We start from the raw sequence: 21635 nt of genomic DNA on the forward strand, positions 1-21635 counted from the left end.
ACAGATCCGAAACAGAGTCATGAAGCTTTCCTCCAAATCTCTTAGCCCCCACAGTACAAGTCCTTTCCAAAACCCCATATTTTGCCCTGTTCCCAAATTCAGTATGCAACACTTGTTAGAGACCCTTTCCCTGTTTCTACTGTAGGGACCTTCCATACCTCACACTAGTCTCCTACATAGCTCGTGAGACTAGTACTCCTGAAAGGTAGGACACTGTGGAGAAATGGCTTACCTACAGACTGCAGGATTTTCTCCAGAATGAATTTTCACCCTGCAGCTGTTGTCTGCTGTGAGGGGGCTTTGTGAACTGTGTTTGGCTAGGTCAGCTGGTAAAGGTTCCAGGTTAGAATCTTGGTCCAGTACACAGGCTTTAATCTGCCAGGAAGTTTAGAATCAGGGCACACACTGTTGCAGAGAGAAAATTCATTTTGGAATGACAGATGTATGTAGGGCTTACTAGAAGAGGCAGGAAAACAAATAAACAAATGAGTGTACAGACTGGAGTAAAGACATAATTATGACTGTAATGAAAAAGAAATGGAAGGGGATTGAACTTATAGCCAGGGGAATGGATGGTATAGGGACCACTGAATTTTTTTTGGTTGGATTCCAGAATATAAGGAAAGAATAAGATGATGACCTAGTGAAATGTAGGTGACATTAAAAAACATTGAGGCCCAACATGGATGTGAGTAGCTGAAGGCTATTATATAGGAAAGTCTAGAGGAGGATTTCATTCAGCAATCGATGTCATGTAGCTTTGGTGGTGGTGGTGGTGGTGGCAGTGGCTATACAATTTACAAACTGACTACAGAAGAGCAATTTATTCAGTTGCACTCACCTGAATGTAGGTGTTTTCTCTTGATCAGTTTTTTCTTTATCAGTCTTATCATCTCTGTCATCATCACTACTATCATCATCTGGTCTATCATCAAAGGCATCAAAGCTTGTATCTGGCTTGTCAACTTCAGATCTGTCTTCTTGTTCTGCAGATGGTGTCCCTGGACAGCTGTTTTCCTCTGGGACATCTGTTTCTTCTACCTTCACAGGTTCAGTGATCATTTCTGTACTGGATGGATTGGATGGTATGGTGTCTTTTGTGCCTGGAGATTTCTCTTCCAGCAGCTTTGTGCACTCTGGTTTAACCACACGAGGTACCTTTGCCTTCCTCTTAGCTGCACCTACAAGAGTCTTTCCAGATCGACTTCCTATAATTATTATTCAATTAATTAATAAGACCAGTTTGGTAAAGTATTAGCATTATTAAAGTAATCAAATTTCAATGGTCTGATCCACTTGCTATACCTGATAAGTACAAAAAAGTACTCACTATATCACAATAAAAATAACTGTTAAAATGTTAATACTAAGAGATATGCCAGGCATTATCTTTACATTGAATGTATGTGTGTCAATAGCACAATAATATGCTGAAATATTATAACAATAAACTTTGGATGACATGTAATTTGAAGGAAAGAGAAAAGTACATACTCTTTTTGGGGACAGTAATTACATCCTTTTTTGCTTCATCACCAGGCCTATCTTCTTCTTTCACTTCAACATCACTCACTGTAGAGAAGTCATTTTGAGCTTGAGTAACATTCTTCAGTCTTATACTCACTCTCCTCTGAAAATCATTTTCTCCTTTTCTCTTTGTGTGCTTTGTATTTTTTTTTGAATGTGCGGTGGTTAGGAGGGGAGCCTTATTAGCATTTTTCTTGCGCAAAGGCTTAGATTTTGGTTTCTTTGGTAATACTTCAGTACTGCTCTCCACTGGGAGCTGCTGATTATTTTCAACAGCTATATTTTCCTTGCTGTCACTTTCCTGCAACTGAGAAAATTATTTGTTTAAGCATCATTACACTAATACGCATGAGATGTCTGAACTTCTATTGCTCAACCTTCACAATTCAGAATACAGACTGTAAGACCAATTTACAGTGGATATTAGAGCAAAATCTGTTAGAAGTAATTTCAAGCATAACATGTTACAGTCTTATAATTGAAGGAGGACAGAGGAAGCAGTGGATAAACATTTTTTTTCCACCAACCACTCTGACCAACAGTGATCAAAAGCCAACATTCAGCATTGCCTTTGACAGTTCATACCTCTGCCACACCGTGACCCTCCCCCCCTTCCAAACACCACCTGGTTACCGAACAGGAATCCCCTACCTCTAACCTGACCTGAAACTCTTTTCTTAGGACATTCACAACAACACAGCTGAGGGAAGAGCAGCCATCTACAACCTTCAAACAGACCATAATGTTACTGTCAACCCTGCAAATAAGAGCTCAGCCACTGTCATGATTAATTGCAGTGATTACCTGACAACAGGTCTCCTCCAACTGTCTGATCCTAACCTACAGACACTATCATAGTGATCCCATCGTAGAATTTCAGCATAACTGCCAATCCCTATGTAGATCCCAAGGTCCATCCTAGAACACCTTGTCTAAATTTGTCACCATACTTACTTCAACACATGCTTCCCAAAGTGTACATATCCAGCTACCCCAGACGTTCCACTGTAACTGGTTACAATGTTCTAACACAAGAAGGTTCACTCTTGTTGACCAACTTCTCCAACCCATTGCTCATACTCTACCTTTCTATGTCAGGGATGAAACTACTTCCTTAATTGCCTCTCAGTCATACTCACAACATTACTACCTGGATCTCTGCTCGTCACAGTTCACGCTACATCCTGTACACCAACATTTCTTATGGCAAAGTGACACAGAGGTGGGTCCTCGCGATGGAGTAGGTAACCATGCATGAGTCACGTAGGGCCAATGTGGAGCTGGCAAAGGACAACTGATTCCCTGCGAGGAGACAGCATGGAAGACTTCCACACACTCGTTGTCTCCTTAATGCCATACAGCTTGTTGTGCGAACTGTTATGCAATTACGTCCCCCAAAGCCTGAAAACCCTGCGGCATAAGACAGAACACAATTCAACTTTGGAGATGCCCATCTCCAGATGCGGTTTCCGCGTCGCCTGTTTGGCCAGCCTGTCGGCAAGTTCATTGCCAGGGATTCTGATGCGTCCTGGGGTCCACACAAACACCACTGAATGACAGGACCGTTCCAGGGATGGACTCCTGGATGGACACTACCAGAGGATGGTGAGGGTAGCACAGGTCAATAGCTTGTAGGCTGCTCAATGAGTCAGCACAGGAGAAATGACGCGCCAGGGCATGAGAGGATGTGCTCAAGAGCACGAGATATGGCCGCCAGCTCTGCAAATGAAAAATCTGCAGCCATCTGGCAAAGAGAACTGTTCAATATGTCCTCCATGAAAATATGCAAAGCCTACATGACCATCAGCCACTGAGCCATTAGTGTAAACCATGTCAGAGCCCCGGAACACATCAAGAATCAAGAGGAAGTGACAGCGGAGAGCGCCGGGGTTAACGGAGTCCTTACAGCCAAACAAAAGGTCCTGATGAAGCTGCGGTTGAGGTGTGACGCGTACATAAACGGACCGCAAGTATAGATGGTAAAGGGAAAGACTCCAGTTTGGAGAGAAGGGACTGCAATCGTTAGCCTCAACCTCAGCTGCCGATGCGGGAGACGGATTGCAGCAGGCGGGAAAAGGAGATGGAAATTCAGATGCTCAGGAGAACTACGAATGTATGCAGCATAACTGGCGAGCAGTTGTGCACATCTGATCTGCAATGGAGGGACTCCAGCCTCCACCAGTACGCTGGTCACCAGACTTGTCCTAAAGCTCCAGTCACTAGCCAAACCCTGCAGTGGTGCAGTGTCGACTAAATGCGACGCTGAGTGAATCATAAACCACACTCTCACAGGCAATTCAGCATTGGACAAGGGCTCTGTAGAGCTGCAGTAGCGTAGAGTGATCTGCACCGAAATTGGTGTTGCTCAGGCAACGGAGGGCATTGAGGTGCTGCCAGCATTTCCGCTTAAGCTGACAAATACGAGGAAGCCACGTCAATCGAGCATCGAAAACCAGTCCTAAGAATTGATATCCACTGCAGTGAGTGGATTGTCATGAAGGTAAAGTTCTGCATCCGGATGAAAGGCATGACGCTGACAGAAGTGCGCGACACATGATTTTGTGGCTGAAAACTGGAAGCCATGGGCTAGAGCCCATGACTGCACCTTATGGATGGCTCCCTATAGGCACCACTCAGCAACACCAGTACTGGAGCAGCAGTACAAAATGCAGAAGTCGTCTGCATATAGAGAAGATGAGACGGAGGGCCCGACAGCTGCTGCCAGACCGTCAATGGTCACTAAAATAGAGAGACACTCAATACAGAGCCCTGTGGGACTCCATTCTCCTGGATATGGATGCAACTATGGAAGGCATCAACTTGGACACAGAAAGTGTGGAGCGACAGGAAGTTTTGAATAAAAAAATCGGGAGTGGGCCTCGGAGACCCCACTCATACAATGTGGCAAGGACGTGATGTTGCCAGGTTGTGTCGTATGCTTTACGGAAGTCAAAAAAGATAGCAACCAGGTGTTGGTGTCTGTAAAAAGGCTGTTTGGATGGCAGACTCGAAGGATACAAGATTATCAGTGGTACAGCGAACCTGGCGAAAGCCGTCCTGACATGGAGCCAGTAGGCCATGTGACTCCAGGACCCAACCCAACCGTCGACACACCATACATTCCAGCAGCTTACAAAGAACGTTTGTGAGGCTGATGGGCCGATAGCTATCCACGTCAAGCGGATTTTTACTGGGTTTGAGCACCTGAATGGTGGTGCTCTCCTGCCATTGCGACGGAAAGACGCCACCACACCAGATTCGGTTGAAGATGCCGAGGATATGTTGCTTGTAGTCAGATAAGAAATGTTTAATCATCTGACTGTGGATCCGATCTGGCCCAGGAGCAGTGTCAGGGCAATGTGCGAGGGCACTGAGGAGCTCCCATTTCGTAAATGGGGCGTTACAGGATTCACTGCAGCGTGTAGTGAATGAGAGGACTTTCCCTTCCAGCCACCGTTTGAGAGTGTGACAGGCTGAAGGGTAATTCTCCAATGCAGAGGCTCAAGCAAAGTGCTCAGCAAAACGCTCGGCAATCTCGTTTGCGTAGGTAGATACGTCATTTATGGTAAAACCAGGAACACCTTGGGGTCTGGTACCTGAAAAAACGTTTGACCTTTGCCCAGACTTGGGAAGGTGACATATGGCACCCAATGGTCAAGACGTGTATCTTCCAACACTCCTGCTTCCATTGTTTGATAAGTTGGTGAACGTGGGCACAGAGCCATTTAAAGGCTACGGGATGCTCCAGGGAAGGGTGCCGCTTATACTTCGCCGACGCTCCTTAGTTGCTTCAGTGACTTCTGGTGACCACCAAGGGACTGCCTTAAGCCGGGGCATCGTAAAGAGTGAGGGATCGCGTTTTCTGAAACAGAAACAATTGTTGTAGTCACCTGCTCAACTGTGACATTGATGTTATAGCAGAAGTGAAAGTTTCTAAGTCTGGCATGTTTAAAGCCCATCGGGATAGGTGTCCGTGGGCCTGACACTGGGGCAGTGACAAGAAGATGGGGAAATTGTTACTACCACACAGGTCGTCATGTGATCTCCAGTGAACAGATGGGAGAAGTTCTGAGCTGCAAATTGACAAATCAATGGCTAAGTAACTACCTTGAGCCACACTGAAATGTGTGGTGGCCCCAGTATTAAAGAGGCACAGGTCCAGCACAGTGTCACCCCACATGGGGTTATGGGCATTAAAATCTCCCAAAAATAGGAAAGGTTTAGGGAGTTGACCAATCACTGCAGCTAATATATTCAGAGGTACTGCACCATCTGGAGGAAGATATACACTGCAGACAGTTATTTCCTGCGTCATCCTTATTCTGATAGCCACAGCTTCAAGAGGGGTTTGAAGGGGTACAGTGTCACTACAGCCTGAGTTTAGGACATAAACGCAAACTCCACCTGACACTCGATTATTGTCGCTATGGTTCCTGTAATATCCGTTACAGCTGTGGAGGGCAGGGGTCCACATTGCTGGGAACCAGGTCTCTTGGAGGGAAATGCAGATAGCAGGTGTAAAAAACTGCCACAATTCCACTGGAGGATGACGTCATCGTGAGACTGTGAAGGCATGGAACATTCAATGAGGTAGTTTACGCCTCAGAGTCACCTGCTGCCAGCGACTTTTTGCCTGGGCAGTCTATATACATTGTGTCTGAGGGTCTGGTGAGAACTAGGTAGTCAGCAGATGCTAGAATCTCCAACCCATCCTCAGATGCAGAGCTTGTAGGTAGCGGTGGTTTGATCTTCTAACTGCAATTTCCTTGATCTTAGGGGTCTTCTTTTTGGATTTCTCTCGCTGCTCCTTGGGTTTCCCTGGCTGGGAGGACTTCACTGACTCAGTCTCCAGGACTGAGGATGAGTGTGAAGCCCTACAACCAGCTAGTTTTGAGCTCTTCAGCCACTGGTGGGTGCCATCTTTCCCACAAGCAGAAACCTGGGAAGGGAGTGACCCATGGGACCCCTTCCTAGCAAGAGAAGCTGAAGAAGACTTATGCTTCTCTGGCTTAGAAGTGGGGATGGACGTCCCCGGTGGTTGGGGGAGGGGGGGGGGGGGGGGTTGCTCCCGAAGTAGGTGGTGCGGGAGCAACAGGGAGTGAAATGCCCCCTACCAATAAGGGGGCAGGTATAGTCATCCGGCTCTGATAGGTGACTCGGGTTGGCGGAGCTGATGGTGCCAGAACTGTTGTAGCGGCAGTGTAAGATGATGTCTGACGTACAGGATGCAGGTGTTCAAATTTTCTCTTAGCCTCTGTGTAGGTCAGTCGGTCCAGGATCTTGTACTACATGATTTTCCTTTCTTTCTGGACAATCCTGCAGTCTGGCAAGCAAGGCAAATGGTGCTCTCCGCAGTTGAGATAGGAGGTGGGGGCACATGCAGTATTGGGATATGATGGGCGTCCACAACCTTGACATGTGACGCTCGAAGTACAGCAGAAAGACACATGGCTGAACTTCCAACACTTAAAGCACCACATCAGGGGAGGGACATAGGGCTTTACATTAGAGTGGTAAACCATCACTTTGACCTTCTCGGGCAATGTATCACTCTCGAAGGCCAAGATGATGGCACCAGTGGCAACCTAATTATCCCTCAGACCCTGGTGGACATGCTGGACAAAATGTACACCTGACCACTCTAAATTGGCACTCAACTCCATCGTCAGACTGAAATATGATATCCTGGAACATATTTAAGGTCTTATGGGGCGTGTAGGTTACAGAAACATCCTCCATCTTGTCAAAAGCGAGTAATGTCAGTGATTGGGCAGAGGATGCTGTTTTGATCAAGACTGACCCAAATCTCATTTTGGACAAGCCCTCCATCTCCCCAAACTTGTCCTCTAAATACTCGACAAAAAACTAAAGCTTCATCGTCATGAAAGATTCCCCATTAGCTCTTGAACATACAAGGTACCGGGGCGAATAAGATCCGCTGCCATCCTTAGCCTGACATTTCTCCCGTGATGTGGCCAGGGAGGGGAACGACTGCTTGTGTTTCACCACCAGTAATAGATGATGGACTATGCTTTATCGCGTGTCATCCACCCTGATGCCACCCACTACAACCAGGGGTCCTCCCCACAGGCACCATCCAGCCGCAGCAAATGCCTGACCATTACCGGGAGTCCCGATGCCCCAGGGGGATGGGCATCTACCCCTTGGCATATGTGGGGAGTTGCGCAGGCATCAGCAGAGCGATTCCTGTGTCGTAAGGGGGCCCCACCACAATGGACTGGCTACCGTGCTGGATATCAGGTGCAAAGAAGTCCATGGTCATCGTCAATGCAGAAAGCGACACTGCATGGTGGAAAATGCACCCAGGAAGGTGTCCTTCCCCAGAAATGGAGAATGAGCGCAACTTGAATGGGAAGACGAGAAAGTAGGCTAAAGATCTCAGTTCACAATGGACATGATGCACCATGTAAGGCGCCTTTCTCCAATTGGCTCGCTCTTCTGGAAAATTTTGAAAAATGGAGGTCAAACCTTACAGGGGACCATCACATAAACTCCGAAAGGTGAGAGACTCCTTTTAGTCATCTCTTACAACAGGCAGGAATACCTCGGGCCTATTCCAACCCTTGGACCCACAGGTGGAACTGCATTGGTTGAAGGAATGCCAATATTGCCCACAAAAGCCTTTACTACTAACTAGTGTCATCAGCAAACAGACATATTTTAGAATCAGCTGTAATACTAGAGGGCATATCATTTATATAAATAAGGAACAGAAGTGGCCCCAGTACTGATCCCTGGGACACCCTCTCCCCCAACGTAATCAGCAAATTTTATCATCTCACAGCCACAATGAACAATAGTTATTCTCCTTTCATATACAAGTGAACAATGGTTTAGGACATAGACACAAAAATAGAAACAGTACAGGTAGTTGCTGACAATACGTAAAAACACAATATGAGAGCAAGTGCCAGCTGCACTGCACTTATAAAGAGGATTACTACAGTAGACAGTGTGACAGATGCCATGCTGTGTCCACAAGTCATGTGGCACACTGCAGGTGGCCTCAGCTGGCCGGCCCGCACATGTCATCGACAAAGTATTCGAAGTGTTGAGCATTGGCGGCCTAGAGCTTATCCATGTGATATGTACAGAGTTACAGCAGAGGAAATAATAAATACGCTGGAAACTTCAAAATTCTTAGGAGTCCATTTGTTGTTGTTGTTGTCTTCAGTCCTGAGACTGGTTTGATGCAGCTCTCCATGCTACTCTATCCTGTGCAAGCTGCTTCATCTCCCAGTACCTACTGCAACCTACATCCTTCTGAATCTGCTTAGTGTACTCATCTCTCGGTCTCCCTCTACGATTTTTACCCTCCACGCTGCCCTCCAATGCTAAATTTGTGATCCCTTGATGCCTCAAAACATGTCCTACCAACCGATCCCTTCTTCTAGTCAAGTTGTGCCACAAACTTCTCTTCTCCCCAATCCTATTCAATACCTCCTCATTAGTTACGTGATCTATCCACCTTACCTTCAGTATTCTTCTGTAGCACCACATTTCGAAAGCTTCTATTCTCTTCTTGTCCAAACTAGTTATCGTCCATGTTTCACTTCCATACGTGGCTACACTCCAAACAAATACTTTCAGAAACGACTTCCTGATACATAAATCTATATTCGATGTTAACAAATTTCTCTTCTTCAGAAATGCTTTCCTTGCCATTGCCAGTCTACATTTTATATCCTCTCTACTTCGACCATCATCAGTTATTTTACTTCCTAAATAGCAAAACTCCTTTACTACTTTAAGTGTCTCATTTCCTAATCTAATTCCCTCAGCATCACCCGATTTAATGAGAATTTAAACTGCAAAAAGTCCTGTGTGGAACTTAACAACTTATTTCAGCCACGTTGACACTTAGAATAATTACAAGTCTTGGCAAGAAACAAAACAGTAAATTGACATATTTTGCATATTTTTATTCAATAATGTCACATGTAATAGTGATATGGGGTCAATCAACCTTTAGAAGCAAAATCTATGTCATTCAAGAACATGCTGTAAGAATAATATGTGATGATCATCCAGAGTCAACTTGTACACATCTGTAACAGGTGCTGGGCATTCTGACTACTGCTTCACAGTATATTTATTACCTTATGAAATTCATGGTAAATAGTCCATTGCAGTTCAAAAGGAACAATGGTGTATATAATTACAGAACCAGAAGGGCAAATCACATTCATTACCAAACATTAAGGTTATCTTTAACACAAAAAGGGACGCACAAGGCCGCAATGAAAATTTCTGATCATATACCCAGTGATGTAAAATGTCTGACAGATGACAAAACAAGCTGAAAAAGTTTCTCCTTGACAACTCCTTCTATTCTGCAGAAGAATTTCAATGTGTAAAAGTCAGAGGGTAAGAATTACAAAATCACATCTACATATCAAAAACAAAAAGTCTTAAAATAATCAGCACTTAGCCATATTTACAAACTAATTTGTGATGTGAATGTATACTGACGCATTTCACATCACTACAATTTGTTTTCATGCAAAATGGTCCATGGAACATGAAACTAATCAATCACTGTCATCTTTCCAAGTCAGATAACACACACACACACACACACACACACACACACACACACACACACACACACACACACACACACACACACACACACATAGAAACACAATTGACACATATGACCACTGTCTCGGGCTAAGGAAAATGGCCATGCGTGAATAAGTTGTGAATGTGTGGGTGTTTTTTCTATTTTGGAAGAAGGCCTCCTGGCCGAAAACATAAATGTATAGCACTTCTTTGTTGTGCCTGTCTGTGGCTCAACATCTCCTCTATATGATGAACAGCTGTTCTTTTCATAATACTGTTATTATTCCATCCAGGGGGTTCCAGTGTTTTATTTTTATTAACTGTTGATGACAGTGACTGAATGTACAGATACTCTGACATGAATAAAGTATATGTATTTATCACAAAAGAAATTTGCATTCTGTGGCTATTTTATGATGTCAGCTGTTTGTAACGCATGAAAATTTGTGAAAGGCCAGGACACAAATGCAGATTTCACACTTATCAAGAGCAGTTGCCTTATCTGGCTATCCAAGCATGCCTCCAGGAAAGATTCAAACTTCCATTTACCATGTCATCACAACCCTTGTGCTTGCACAATCCACGATTCTCTCACAGTGAGACAAATAGCCCATGAAGGGGTGTGCAGCACTGATGGGAACAGTATCTGTATTTATACAGTGTTTGTATCTTCACAATACAATGTCCTTCAGATATAAGTTCATAGTGAAGATACATGCATGTATGCCTGAAGGACATCATATTGTGAAGACAAGAACACAGTATATGTACAGATATTTTAATCATCAATGATATACTCATCACTTGATGGTCTAACACGACAGTATAAAGTTTGTCGCCCTGTGTATGAATCACAAACTATGCGAGTGCTTGTGATAAGCAGGAAATCATAGTTTGTGCCCCCAGTTCAGCACAAATTTTAATGTCACAAACAGCTGATGTCGATGCATAGTTGCAGAATGCTAATTTTTTTGCAATATTTACCAGTGTTTTCACAGTGACTATTTCTTCAGGCATACAAGCATATCTAAAGTCCATTGTACTGTGAAGATACAAACAACATATAAACACAGACATTGTAATCATCAAATCTCTATTTGTATTCAATTTCAGATTATATTATAAAGAAAGATGTAAGAAGAATGTGAAACCTTGAGGGGTACCACATTTTATATTCCATCATTCTGTGTTTAGTATTATTCCTGTGGTGAGATTAGTTAATGTGATCCTCCGATTTCTGTCAGATGGCTGTCATTGCCAATATAACATTTTACTTTCGCAGATAGAATATTTACAAAGTCTAAACCTTTTGTCATGACACAGAATATATCAACAGAATAGTTTTAGTTGTCAAGTTCAACCAGGATGTCATTTGTGAGATCGTACCGAGCTTTCGCTGTAGATCAGATTTTCAAACAGTCAAACTGAAAGGTAGTTAAAGTTATGCTGTGACAAAATGATTCATTACTGTACTATAGGCTATTTATTTAATTCTCTTTACTCAAATGGTGAGTGAACTGGGCTTGTAACTAGAGCTTAGAAGCAATATATTTTTGTTTAATTTTTCATTCAGATTCACAAATAGATTGTGGTAATACATTTAAATTCTCAGCCTGAAAATGAATAATGGTTGAACAATAAAGTACCAACTCTTCTTACGGTGGATGAGTTGGTCTGATTTTATCTCTCAATAATTAATACCATGAACAAGAAGAGCAAAGCACCCTTTCTGAGGGAGCAAAACCAGTAACAACTGTCATTACAGGTATATCACTACAATTAAAACCAACAATTACCTGGTGTGTATTAATTCAATGACTGATCAAAAAATCTCTTCGCAAATCTGCATTACAGCTACAGCTTCTAGTAGATGTTCTGTTTTATTCTAATTCACAGAGAAATATGTGACTGTCGAAGCAAGATTAATGCAATCCATGAAAAATATACTTCTCTTGCAAGATTGCCACTGCATTCCATATTTTATCTAAATTCTAATTCATATTGTTTCAATGTGTATCTGTATGAAGTGGTAAACCAAACCGACTTTTCTGAAAATTTCATGATGCATTTCAGTGTACAGAAAACACGCCAACAATTTAATTTTTATTATTACAATTTTAATCATGGGATGGTGTCAACGTTAGTCACATAGATTTTCATAGTCGAATAACAAAATTGCCAAAAAAAGTTGGTTTCACTCTATTGTAAAGTAAACTTAAGAATACATAGTTACTTAAGTACTTCTTAGCATGAAACAGAATAAAATTTAACATCAGGCATAATTATTTGCGACAATTGCTCATAAATTCTTCTACATTGTAATAATATTTACTTGATAGGTACTTCTTCAAATGAAGTCAAAATTCTTCTGGTTAGTAATTTTTAAATTTTTCACAGATTTTATCTCTCAGCCTTATACCCATTTAGCCTATGAGTTGGTAACATGTACTGATATTTGTTTCTCGTTTCATAATCAATGCTTAAACAGGTTATTCACAAAAAGTTGTGGGTTTTGATTAGAAAACTTAGGTACAGAGGCCAGGAGCAGTTGTAAGAGCAAAGACCTTGAAGCGAAGTCTGTAAGATTGTTTTTTTTTTTTTTTTTTTTTTTTTGCACCTGCCAAGGCTCTAAGGATTTTTTTCTGTAGCCTAAAGACTGCAGTACAATTGTTGTTTATTACACGCTGGACGTGGTGCCAAAGAAGGGTATGCATAATAGGCTACTTACATACCGGCACACGAAGATCTTGATCTGAGTCCATAATTATACTCACCTCTTGGGACGACAAAACAGCTTGAGTTTCATTCGGGGATCCTTGACTAACGAAGCCGGCTTTGGCATCAGCGCCGTCCGCTTCCTCAATCATACTTTTAAACATACTTTGTACACGAAGACACTGATCTGCGTACCGATCAAATGAACCAATCTTTTTCACACAGCTTTCACATACTGACTGTGGTAACACATCTTGATTCTCAATCTGAAAATAAAGGGTTGCCGAACAATAACATTTTGACGCTTCTTACACTGGACCATTTCTTTCGAGATTGTATAACCTCACATTAGTACGCTAAATATATTCAGACTTAGTATCAGCTCACAGTTTCAAAATCATTCAATGAAAACGAGACATTACGAATTACAGTTCACAATTTACATCGAATATTCCGCTGCCGTAAAGTTTATGGTACATACTATAGGCGCCTTTACTTACCAATATAGACAAATACTTAAAAATTTTGTCTGGCAGAAGACGATCCTTACTCTTGAACACAACAGTTGCATTCCCATCAGCACTAGCACACAGACGACACCAATATTTCCATTCTACATGCATCGTAACAAAAACCGCTAAATCACAATAAACAAAATTGACATTTTGTAGAGAACAAAAATTATTTGTCTGTTGTTTGTGTTTCTACAGTGCTACCAACATACACGATTGTTTTGTTTTTTGGGAAGAATTTCTACTTTACTGAAATCAATTAGTTATGTACTAATTTTCTTGTAGTAACACAAACGACGTCCCGATTTCCGGAAAAGAAGCAAATGAGGTTCGTTTGTGAGTCAATTTATATTGATGTTCAGCAATGCTAGTGAACTGAGACGTTGTCGCAACTGTAAGCGTTATCTAAAGCACTCGCTGTTTCAAAAGTGCAAGACGCCTCATGCTGTCAATGTAGATTGTATCTTAAACACTCTCGCAGTTTGTATACAGGACAGCAATAACTAATGATAGACCTAAGTGATGTTTTCAATGAATATTCTACTTCCAGAACGTTCCAAATATTGATAATCATAGAGTGTTTTAGGAATGTCGCGGTTTTGTGTTCAGGAGTTATTGGCAACATTGTGTCAGACTGCATATGTTGTGAAGAAACAAACGTAACAAGCCTGCTTAATAAACCATTATTATTGTTTCTAGGTGTCCCGGCGAACATTTAAGGATCTAGGATTAGTGTAGAAATTGATTTAACTTCGCAGTGGGCTAATGTGAGACTTTTGTAGGAAAAAATTAGTGTTGTGTACATTCACAACCGGTAACGATATTTATTATTTCTCGTTCTAAGTGTGACACACTTTTATTTATTTCTTAATTCATCTGTAGATATTTTCCATCGGATAGAAGTTGTCAGGGCATACATGATTTCAGTTATATTTATAGATATAACAGAAACATTTTAATTTAGTCAAATCTATTATCATCCTTAGACGAAAACCCAACATCGATCCGAGACTTCCTCAACGGAAGCTGGATAAGACGATAACACGAATAATTACGCTTTGATGCCCACGCTAATTCACCCAAATTTAACAGTAATACCCTTTCAAGTCTGCAGTTTACACCATGTGCACTATTCTTGTTCTCTGGCTGCCTTATGTTGTAGCATCACATCTGTTTAAGGCACTTGGAGCAAACCTGAAAGAGCAACAAGCAGAAGGGTCATTCTTGTATAACGAGAAAATACATACATTGTATATTTATGCTTCCTGTTTATGGAGTAATCTTGTGGTATTGTGTTGTATTCATCTCATAACATAATGTGGATATACAGATGTCTTAATAATTTCTATTTTGAAGGAGAGCCTTACTACTGTTAAGATTCTTGGTTTTCTTTAAGGCTATGTAGTGGTGATTTATTTATGAAAACAGATGTAGTTTTAATGTCTTTTATTTTTGATTGGTAATTTACACAGTAAAATATGCACAGGAATTATGGATTGTTTTCTGGTTAATTTGAGCTGCATCCTGTGTAGAGAATAATCGTTCGTATTTCACTTATTGTATTTGTATATGTCTCTATTTAACTGCACAGACTATTTGCTTTCAAGTGCATAATTTATTTATTTATGTAATTGCTTATCTCTATCCATCAAAGGATCATCTCATAATGATATAGGAATTATCAAGGTAATACAACGCAAATTGCTAGCTCAAAATGTACAACAGACAGAATGTATAACATATTTTAAGAAGCTAGAATTGGTGGTCTATGAAGACAGGACATGTGGCTGGCTATAGCCTTGATTAAGGAACCATTCTGCCATTCCACTAAGTCATTTAGGGTAATGCAAATCAAGATGTCAGGACAGAGCTATTCCATCTTCCCAAATATTGAGCCAGAACCTTAAAGGCTGCGCTGCCTCATTCAGTTGGTCCTTATTGTACACTGTACTTACGGTTTGTTTCAGGTAACTGGCAAAATAAAACAGCTTTGTTCCTTGTTACTACACCCCCCCCCTCCCCCACACACACACACGTATACACGCACTAGACACACCCACTGGTGGCTTGTGAACTGTAAACATACTGCTGTACCCCCTGCACCAACTTAGGTCTGTTCAAAAATCTGTTTCCTACCTGCAAATCTTCAACCTTGCCCTGCAGCGCGTGTGAAAAACTTGAGTCAGCGTCCTCCCATGATGAAAATGATTTTGCAGTCAAGAGAAAGTCAAGACATTACCATCATATGTTTTACGTCTTGATACACAACTTCCTTGTTAAAGCAACAAACTATAATCATGTTTTTGAAATGTGACAGGGTGTGGTAGTTAACCCTTTTCATTACTACCCACTACTTTGAGTAATCTTTAATTGTGTACTATGCAGTCCTTGTGAAGAATGTTTCAGCTGCCTTTTCAAACATGCGTTTGTAGGAGTCTTTTTTTCATTTTCTGTGGCAGTTAATTATACAATTTTATTGCCTGATAAAAAATGCTGATTTGGGTTTTCAGTTTGTTTTTCGTGAGTGAATGTAAGTCCAAACTGACTCTTGTTCTATGATTATGTATCGAAGTATTAGTGAAATACTGAGTAGTATTTTGCATGATACTTACCACACTTGATTGGTGCAGCTAGGAAGCCCAATTTTTTTTTTTTTTAAATAGGCTAACTCAGATTTACAATGACTACTTCTAGTTGTTATCCTTATGCTATTTTTCGGGCGTGTGCGTGTGCGCGCGCGCGCGCGTGTGTGTGTGTGTGTGTGTGTGTGTGTGTGTGTGTGTGTGTTAGAGAGACAACTCAGCGAAAAGCAGCAGCATATAGCTGTCAATAGCTGCACACAAAAGAAAGAAAAGTCACTAGCTTTCAGTGTTATCCTGAAATGAATCAGAGTAAAAACACACACTTACCTACCTATGTCCCTACCAGGTGGCAGCTGGATTAACAATTCCAATGCTGTTTTTGGGCATGGAGACAGGTTGTGGTGGGGTTAAGTGGATACAGGGAGAGGACTGGGGGTGGGTGACTAGTGGCTCGGAGGGAGGTAGCTGGTTTGGTGGCTAGAAATGCGGGAAGAAGGGGTGGGAGGTATATGGGCTAGATATGTGATTCACAGATTTTGGACTGTTGGGGACTAGCACCCAATGAACAGGACAGGGGGTGGGGGGATGTGAATTGGGAGGGGCTGATGGAATGGAGGGAGGAGAAACTCTTCAGTGGAGGATGTAGGGATGTGGGTTAGCTGATGTTGGGACTAGTACACCTATGGGAACAGAGGATGTGTTTGAAGGATAATTCCCATCTGTGTGGTTCTGGGAAGTTGGTAGTGGAGGGAGGGATTCAGATGGCTCAGGCTCTGGACAGCCATTGAAATGAAGCATGTTGGCTTCAGCTACATGTTGTTGCACTAATGTGGCCAATTTTGCTCTTGCAACAGTTTGCCAGTGGTCATTCATCCTGGTGGGCACCTGCTTATTAGTCACTCCTACATAGAAAGCTGTGCAGTGTTCACAGCAGAGTTGGTATATGATGTGGTTGCTTTCACAGTTGGCCAGGCCTATGATGGGATAGGATAACCTCTGGCAGAACTGGAATAGGGCTGCCACTGGCAAGGGCTTGGTTTCAGGAGTGGCATATGGATGGACTACGCTGACGATTGGTTGGCTGGGTGATGGAACACCACTTTAGAAGCAGTGGATGGGATGTGTGGCATTTCAGGGCAGGATGAGAGATAAATCTACCCAAATCCTTCCCACCACTCACAAAGTGATCATCCTTCCTATGATGCTTCCCACCTATACTGAAGTGGTATTCCCTTGCCTACCCAACATGCACAACATCCGTCCGTATACCACACCAACCCTGAACCCATTGCCACAGGGATCGTATCCCTGTGGCACACCAAGGTGCAAGACCTGACCAATTCACCCACCCAGTACCTCCTATTCCAGTTCTGCCACAGGTTATTCTATCCCATCAGAGGCCTAGCCACCTGTGAAAGCAGCTATGTCATATACCAACTCTGGTGCAAACACTGCACAGCTTTAACGAAGGTTTGTCTACCAACAAGCTGCCCACCAGGATGAATGACCACTGTCAGACTGTTGCCAAGTGCAAAGTTGACCACCCGTTGGCACAACATGCAGCTGACCACAACATGCTTCATTTCAATGTGTGTCCACAGCCTGAGCCATCTTGATACTTTCCTCTACCATCACCTTCTCTGAACTACGCATGTGTGAATTATAGTTTCTGCTTCCACCATCCTGTCATTTCCTCCTAATTAACATTCCCATGTCACCTTCAGCATGTGCAGTTCCCCATGGGCTCCTCCAGTCGTGCATTACAGCCTAGCCCTTATACCTACCACCCCTCCCTCCTGCATTGCTAGCTGCAAACCAGCTGTCTCTCTCCAAGCTGCTAGCTACCCACCTCCAGTTCATCTACATGCCTCCCACCTCCCTTTCCCTCTATCCAGCCCACCCAAGACTAACACCATCACAACCAGTCCACCTGCCGGAAAACAGTGTCATTACTTGTACTCGCTGTCTGGTTGAAGTTGGGGCAGCAAGTACACGCAATAGCAAGACTTAAAGAACCTGAAGAAGGTGGCTGGGTTGGTCAATGATATATTGTGCATAAAATGTAAACTACAATTTGACAGAACACCCGGAAAGAGATCATTAATGCAGGTGCTTACTTTTGAGCATACTGTACTGATATGATCCTGCCTTGTCAAGTGTTTATCAACAATGGTATCCAAGGATTTTTGATTCCCTACTTTTTTTAGAAATGACTTACCTAGTGGCTGATATTGTCAGTATTTGTAATTTTAGGTGTTCGTAATTATATCTGTGCTGTCATATTTGTATTTACAAACAAGATGGTTTCAGTGAAGTATTTATAAGCCTCTCTCAGTTTGCAGAGGTAATTGATTCCAGTGTTATGACTGAACCAATTTTTATTACATCTGAAACATACATATCTACATTGTCACCTGCAGCTGATGTCATATTATTTACATACAGAATGAAAAAGGAGTTCTAGGTCAAGAAAAATCCACAGACTTTTCTTAGCTCATCTACTGCCCTAATAACATAAACTACAAAGCTTCCTGCAACAATCCAGACTGTACAAGGAATTGTTAAACTAGGATCTGCAGTCAAGGAACAGGGCACAGTGAACCAGGTATATTTCAGTACATAACACAATATACAGAAATTTGAATGGCAGTCATGAGCCATAGACAGTCCAGGTTGCATAACACTTGAAAATAGACAGACCCATAAATGGGCCAGAGAGAGAACCAAATAATATTAGCAGTTTTCATCTTGGCATCTGACGAGGCATAGAGCACTTGTACTGGTTTCTTGATGTTGACACACAGAATGTTTTGAAGAGCTCCCAGTTCAAATGTCAGGTAGCACATGTGATGGCGTGTGGTTGGCTGTTATCTGGGGGCACGATTCGCTCACGTGCCACTGCTGGCAGGAGCCGGTGTGCGCTATGGAGGCATGCTGTTCTGCATCATGGTTGTTGCCCACGCTACATCCATGCAACATCTGTGCTCACTTTATGAGTGTGCAGTAAGAATTGAGGCAGGAAATTAGACATCAGGACCACATCCCTCCCCTACCATTGAGTGGGGGTGAGATATCAGCCATGCGGATCACTTGCTGGCGTACCATTGATGCTCAGCTGATGAGGCTGACCCAGAAGAAAATGGATCCTCATTCAGCACTGATTGAGCCCCCTCCCCTCCCCTGGAGGCATCTGATAGCGGTACCAGGAAAGCTGTCAAAACTGGGACATCCAGGGCTGCCAGCAGCAGCAGCATGAGATGCAGCAGCACTGTCAGGATCCAGTGACTCAGAGAGGGTCACCCATGTTGATCTGGTTTGGCGGCCTCGAGCAGGGAGCCTACGATGACATCGGGTGGGTGCAACACCCCCGACATGGGTGACAGTGGTTCCAATGACAGGGACTGCACCACTGGTAGATATGCAGATGGTGATTCCAAGGGGCATGTCCCCATAATGTGGCTGCGACGGAAGTTGTGATGCTGGTGCAGACTCTGGCAGCAATGCAGTCATGACATCGTGTGCAACTGCAGTCCCAAGCTGCAACTCGAAGCCGCCAGATGTGGCAGCTGCAGTGGTGGGAGTGACTGCGACCGCGAAGGGAGTGAAGTGGACAGCTGTGTAGGATGTGGTGGCAGCGGAGATGGCAAAGTAATCATCCTATCCCCAGCAGGTACAGTCCTGAAACCTGACTAAGGATATCAGTACCCAATTTTCCAAAAATCTGTCACCATGAGACCAACGAAGAATTGGCCAAATTGTCATCGTTGTCGTATCTAGAGGAAATGATCTTTTTTCTGTCCAGTGCGATTGTCCTATGCAATTGAGGTTTTTTTTATCACTATGATCATCAGCTACTAACGAACAAGTAAAAAAGGTATTTTTCACATGGTGAAAAATTAATAAACTGAATTCCAGAATGTGAAAATTTGAGTTTATCAAATTTTTCTCCATACCACAAAGCCACACCTTGCTTGTGGAATCTAGCAAGGTAAGTTCTGAGTGGGGACCATATTGTGTGGGACTCAGACCAGCAATCACGTTCCATTATCAACTCGGGGGTTGGACTGCTCTTGAGCCAAATAGACACTTTCAATTCAGCCCCATGTGAAACACAATACTGGTCAAATGCATCCTGTCCTAGCATGTAATAATGTAGATTTCTCTGCTCATGCGACAGCTGGGCCTTGGCGAGGTGACTCTGTAGGCCAAACCAACTTGGCATCAGTATTGGAGTGAGAGGAAGACCTACGAATTCAATTCTGGTGATGTAGCATCCAGTCAAAGGACCTAAACAACATACATTGAATGCCCTCTTATCCACTATCATCCCTCTTCTTCATAGAAATATTATTAAAATAAGCCTGTTGGCACTGTAAATGTCAGATTGATTACCAGGGACTCTTTACCACACAAATAGCACAAGGAATGAAGCAATGTCCATTGTTGCTGGCTGTGTGGTAATTCAGGTGGTGTATGCTCTCTGGTGGGCATGGAATGGTAGGAACTTAGAAAAATCAACAAGGTATATTCTTCAGTGTGGCATTCCTTAAGCTTGAGCATTTGCTACTTGAATGTGTGAAAAAATTACTCTGCCTCGCCGTTTGACTGAGGGTGGACGGGGATGGTATGCACATGGGAAATACTGTGGCGGTTGCAAAAATCCAAAAATTCCTGTGATGTAAATTGCGGACCATTTTGTGATACAGTGGTGGTGGGCAGTCCTTTGATAGCAAAGATCAGAGTTACTATTCTGACAGTGGTGGTGGATGTCATCAAATGCATAGGTACAACAAATGGAAACTGTGAATATGCATCGATAAGTACCAGTCAGTATGAATGTGGAAAGAGCCCTGCGTAACCAGCGTGTACCCTCTGCCGTGCTCCATTTGGCATAGCCTGAGTCTGTTGACAAAAGAGGCAGCTCCTTGTTATTGCTTCAGTCTCACAGTCCATGCCCACCCATGCTAGCTAATTACAATCATTGTGCAGCAGAGACTGTGGTGTAATAGGCATAAAAGAAAGCTTAGGGCTATAGATAGAGAAATGCTGAATAAAATACATCTAGCTGTCAAGAGAGTAATGCATGAAGCCATCAATGACTGCTGTTGCGGAATATTGTCGAATGACATTTCTTAAAAACCCAAGGAAATTCTGGTCATATATAAAGACTGATAGTGGACCAAAGTTAGTGTTCAGTCACTCATGGATGAGACAGGAACTGAAAGTAGCAAAGCAAAAGCAGAAATGCTTAACCCTGTATTAAAATGTTCCTTTAAAATGGATAATCCAGTATTGCTGTTATTTAATTCATGTGGAAAGGTGAGTGAAGTAGATATTAGTGGCAGTAGTGTTGACAATCAGCTGAAATCTGGGTCCGATGCAATCCCTATCAGATTCTATACCTAATTCATGGCTGAGTTAGCCACCTCTTCTAACTATAATCTCTCATAGATTGCTCGAACAAAAACCTGGAAGAAAGCACAGGTCACAACTGTCTACAAGAAGGGTGCAGAAATGATCCACATACGTCCTGTACAATATCCTTAACATTAATTTTTTGTTGAATCTTATAATGTATTCTGAGCTCAAACATAGTGAGGCATTTGGAACAGAACAACCTCCTCCGTGTCAATCAGCATGCATTTCAAACACATAGATCATGTAAAACCCAAGCCATGGAACTAGGTGATTTCTGAAAAGCATTTGTCTCAGT

At 42.6% G+C, this 21635-nt stretch overlaps 2 protein-coding genes across 2 annotated transcripts in view; one reads left to right on the top strand and one right to left on the bottom strand.

Moving 5' to 3' along the window:
• The window catches only part of LOC126282103 (zinc finger and BTB domain-containing protein 17-like), a 57022-nt gene extending 42210 nt beyond the window's left edge, over positions 1 to 14812 (bottom strand). The window contains exons 1-4 of the mRNA XM_049981566.1: positions 13329 to 14812; positions 12888 to 13094; positions 1495 to 1834; positions 842 to 1208 (exon numbers count right to left, since the gene is read on the bottom strand). Coding sequence (XP_049837523.1) covers positions 842 to 1208; positions 1495 to 1834; positions 12888 to 13094; positions 13329 to 13451 — 1037 coding nt within the window. The 5' untranslated portion in view covers positions 13452 to 14812. The remainder of the gene's footprint in view (positions 1 to 841; positions 1209 to 1494; positions 1835 to 12887; positions 13095 to 13328) is intronic.
• Positions 1 to 21635, top strand: part of LOC126282131 (uncharacterized) — a 590112-nt gene that overhangs the window by 227973 nt on the left and 340504 nt on the right. The window lies entirely within an intron of this gene.

This window comes from Schistocerca gregaria, chromosome 1 (genome assembly GCF_023897955.1).
Source record: "Schistocerca gregaria isolate iqSchGreg1 chromosome 1, iqSchGreg1.2, whole genome shotgun sequence".
Classification (NCBI taxonomy): Eukaryota; Metazoa; Arthropoda; class Insecta; order Orthoptera; family Acrididae; genus Schistocerca; species Schistocerca gregaria.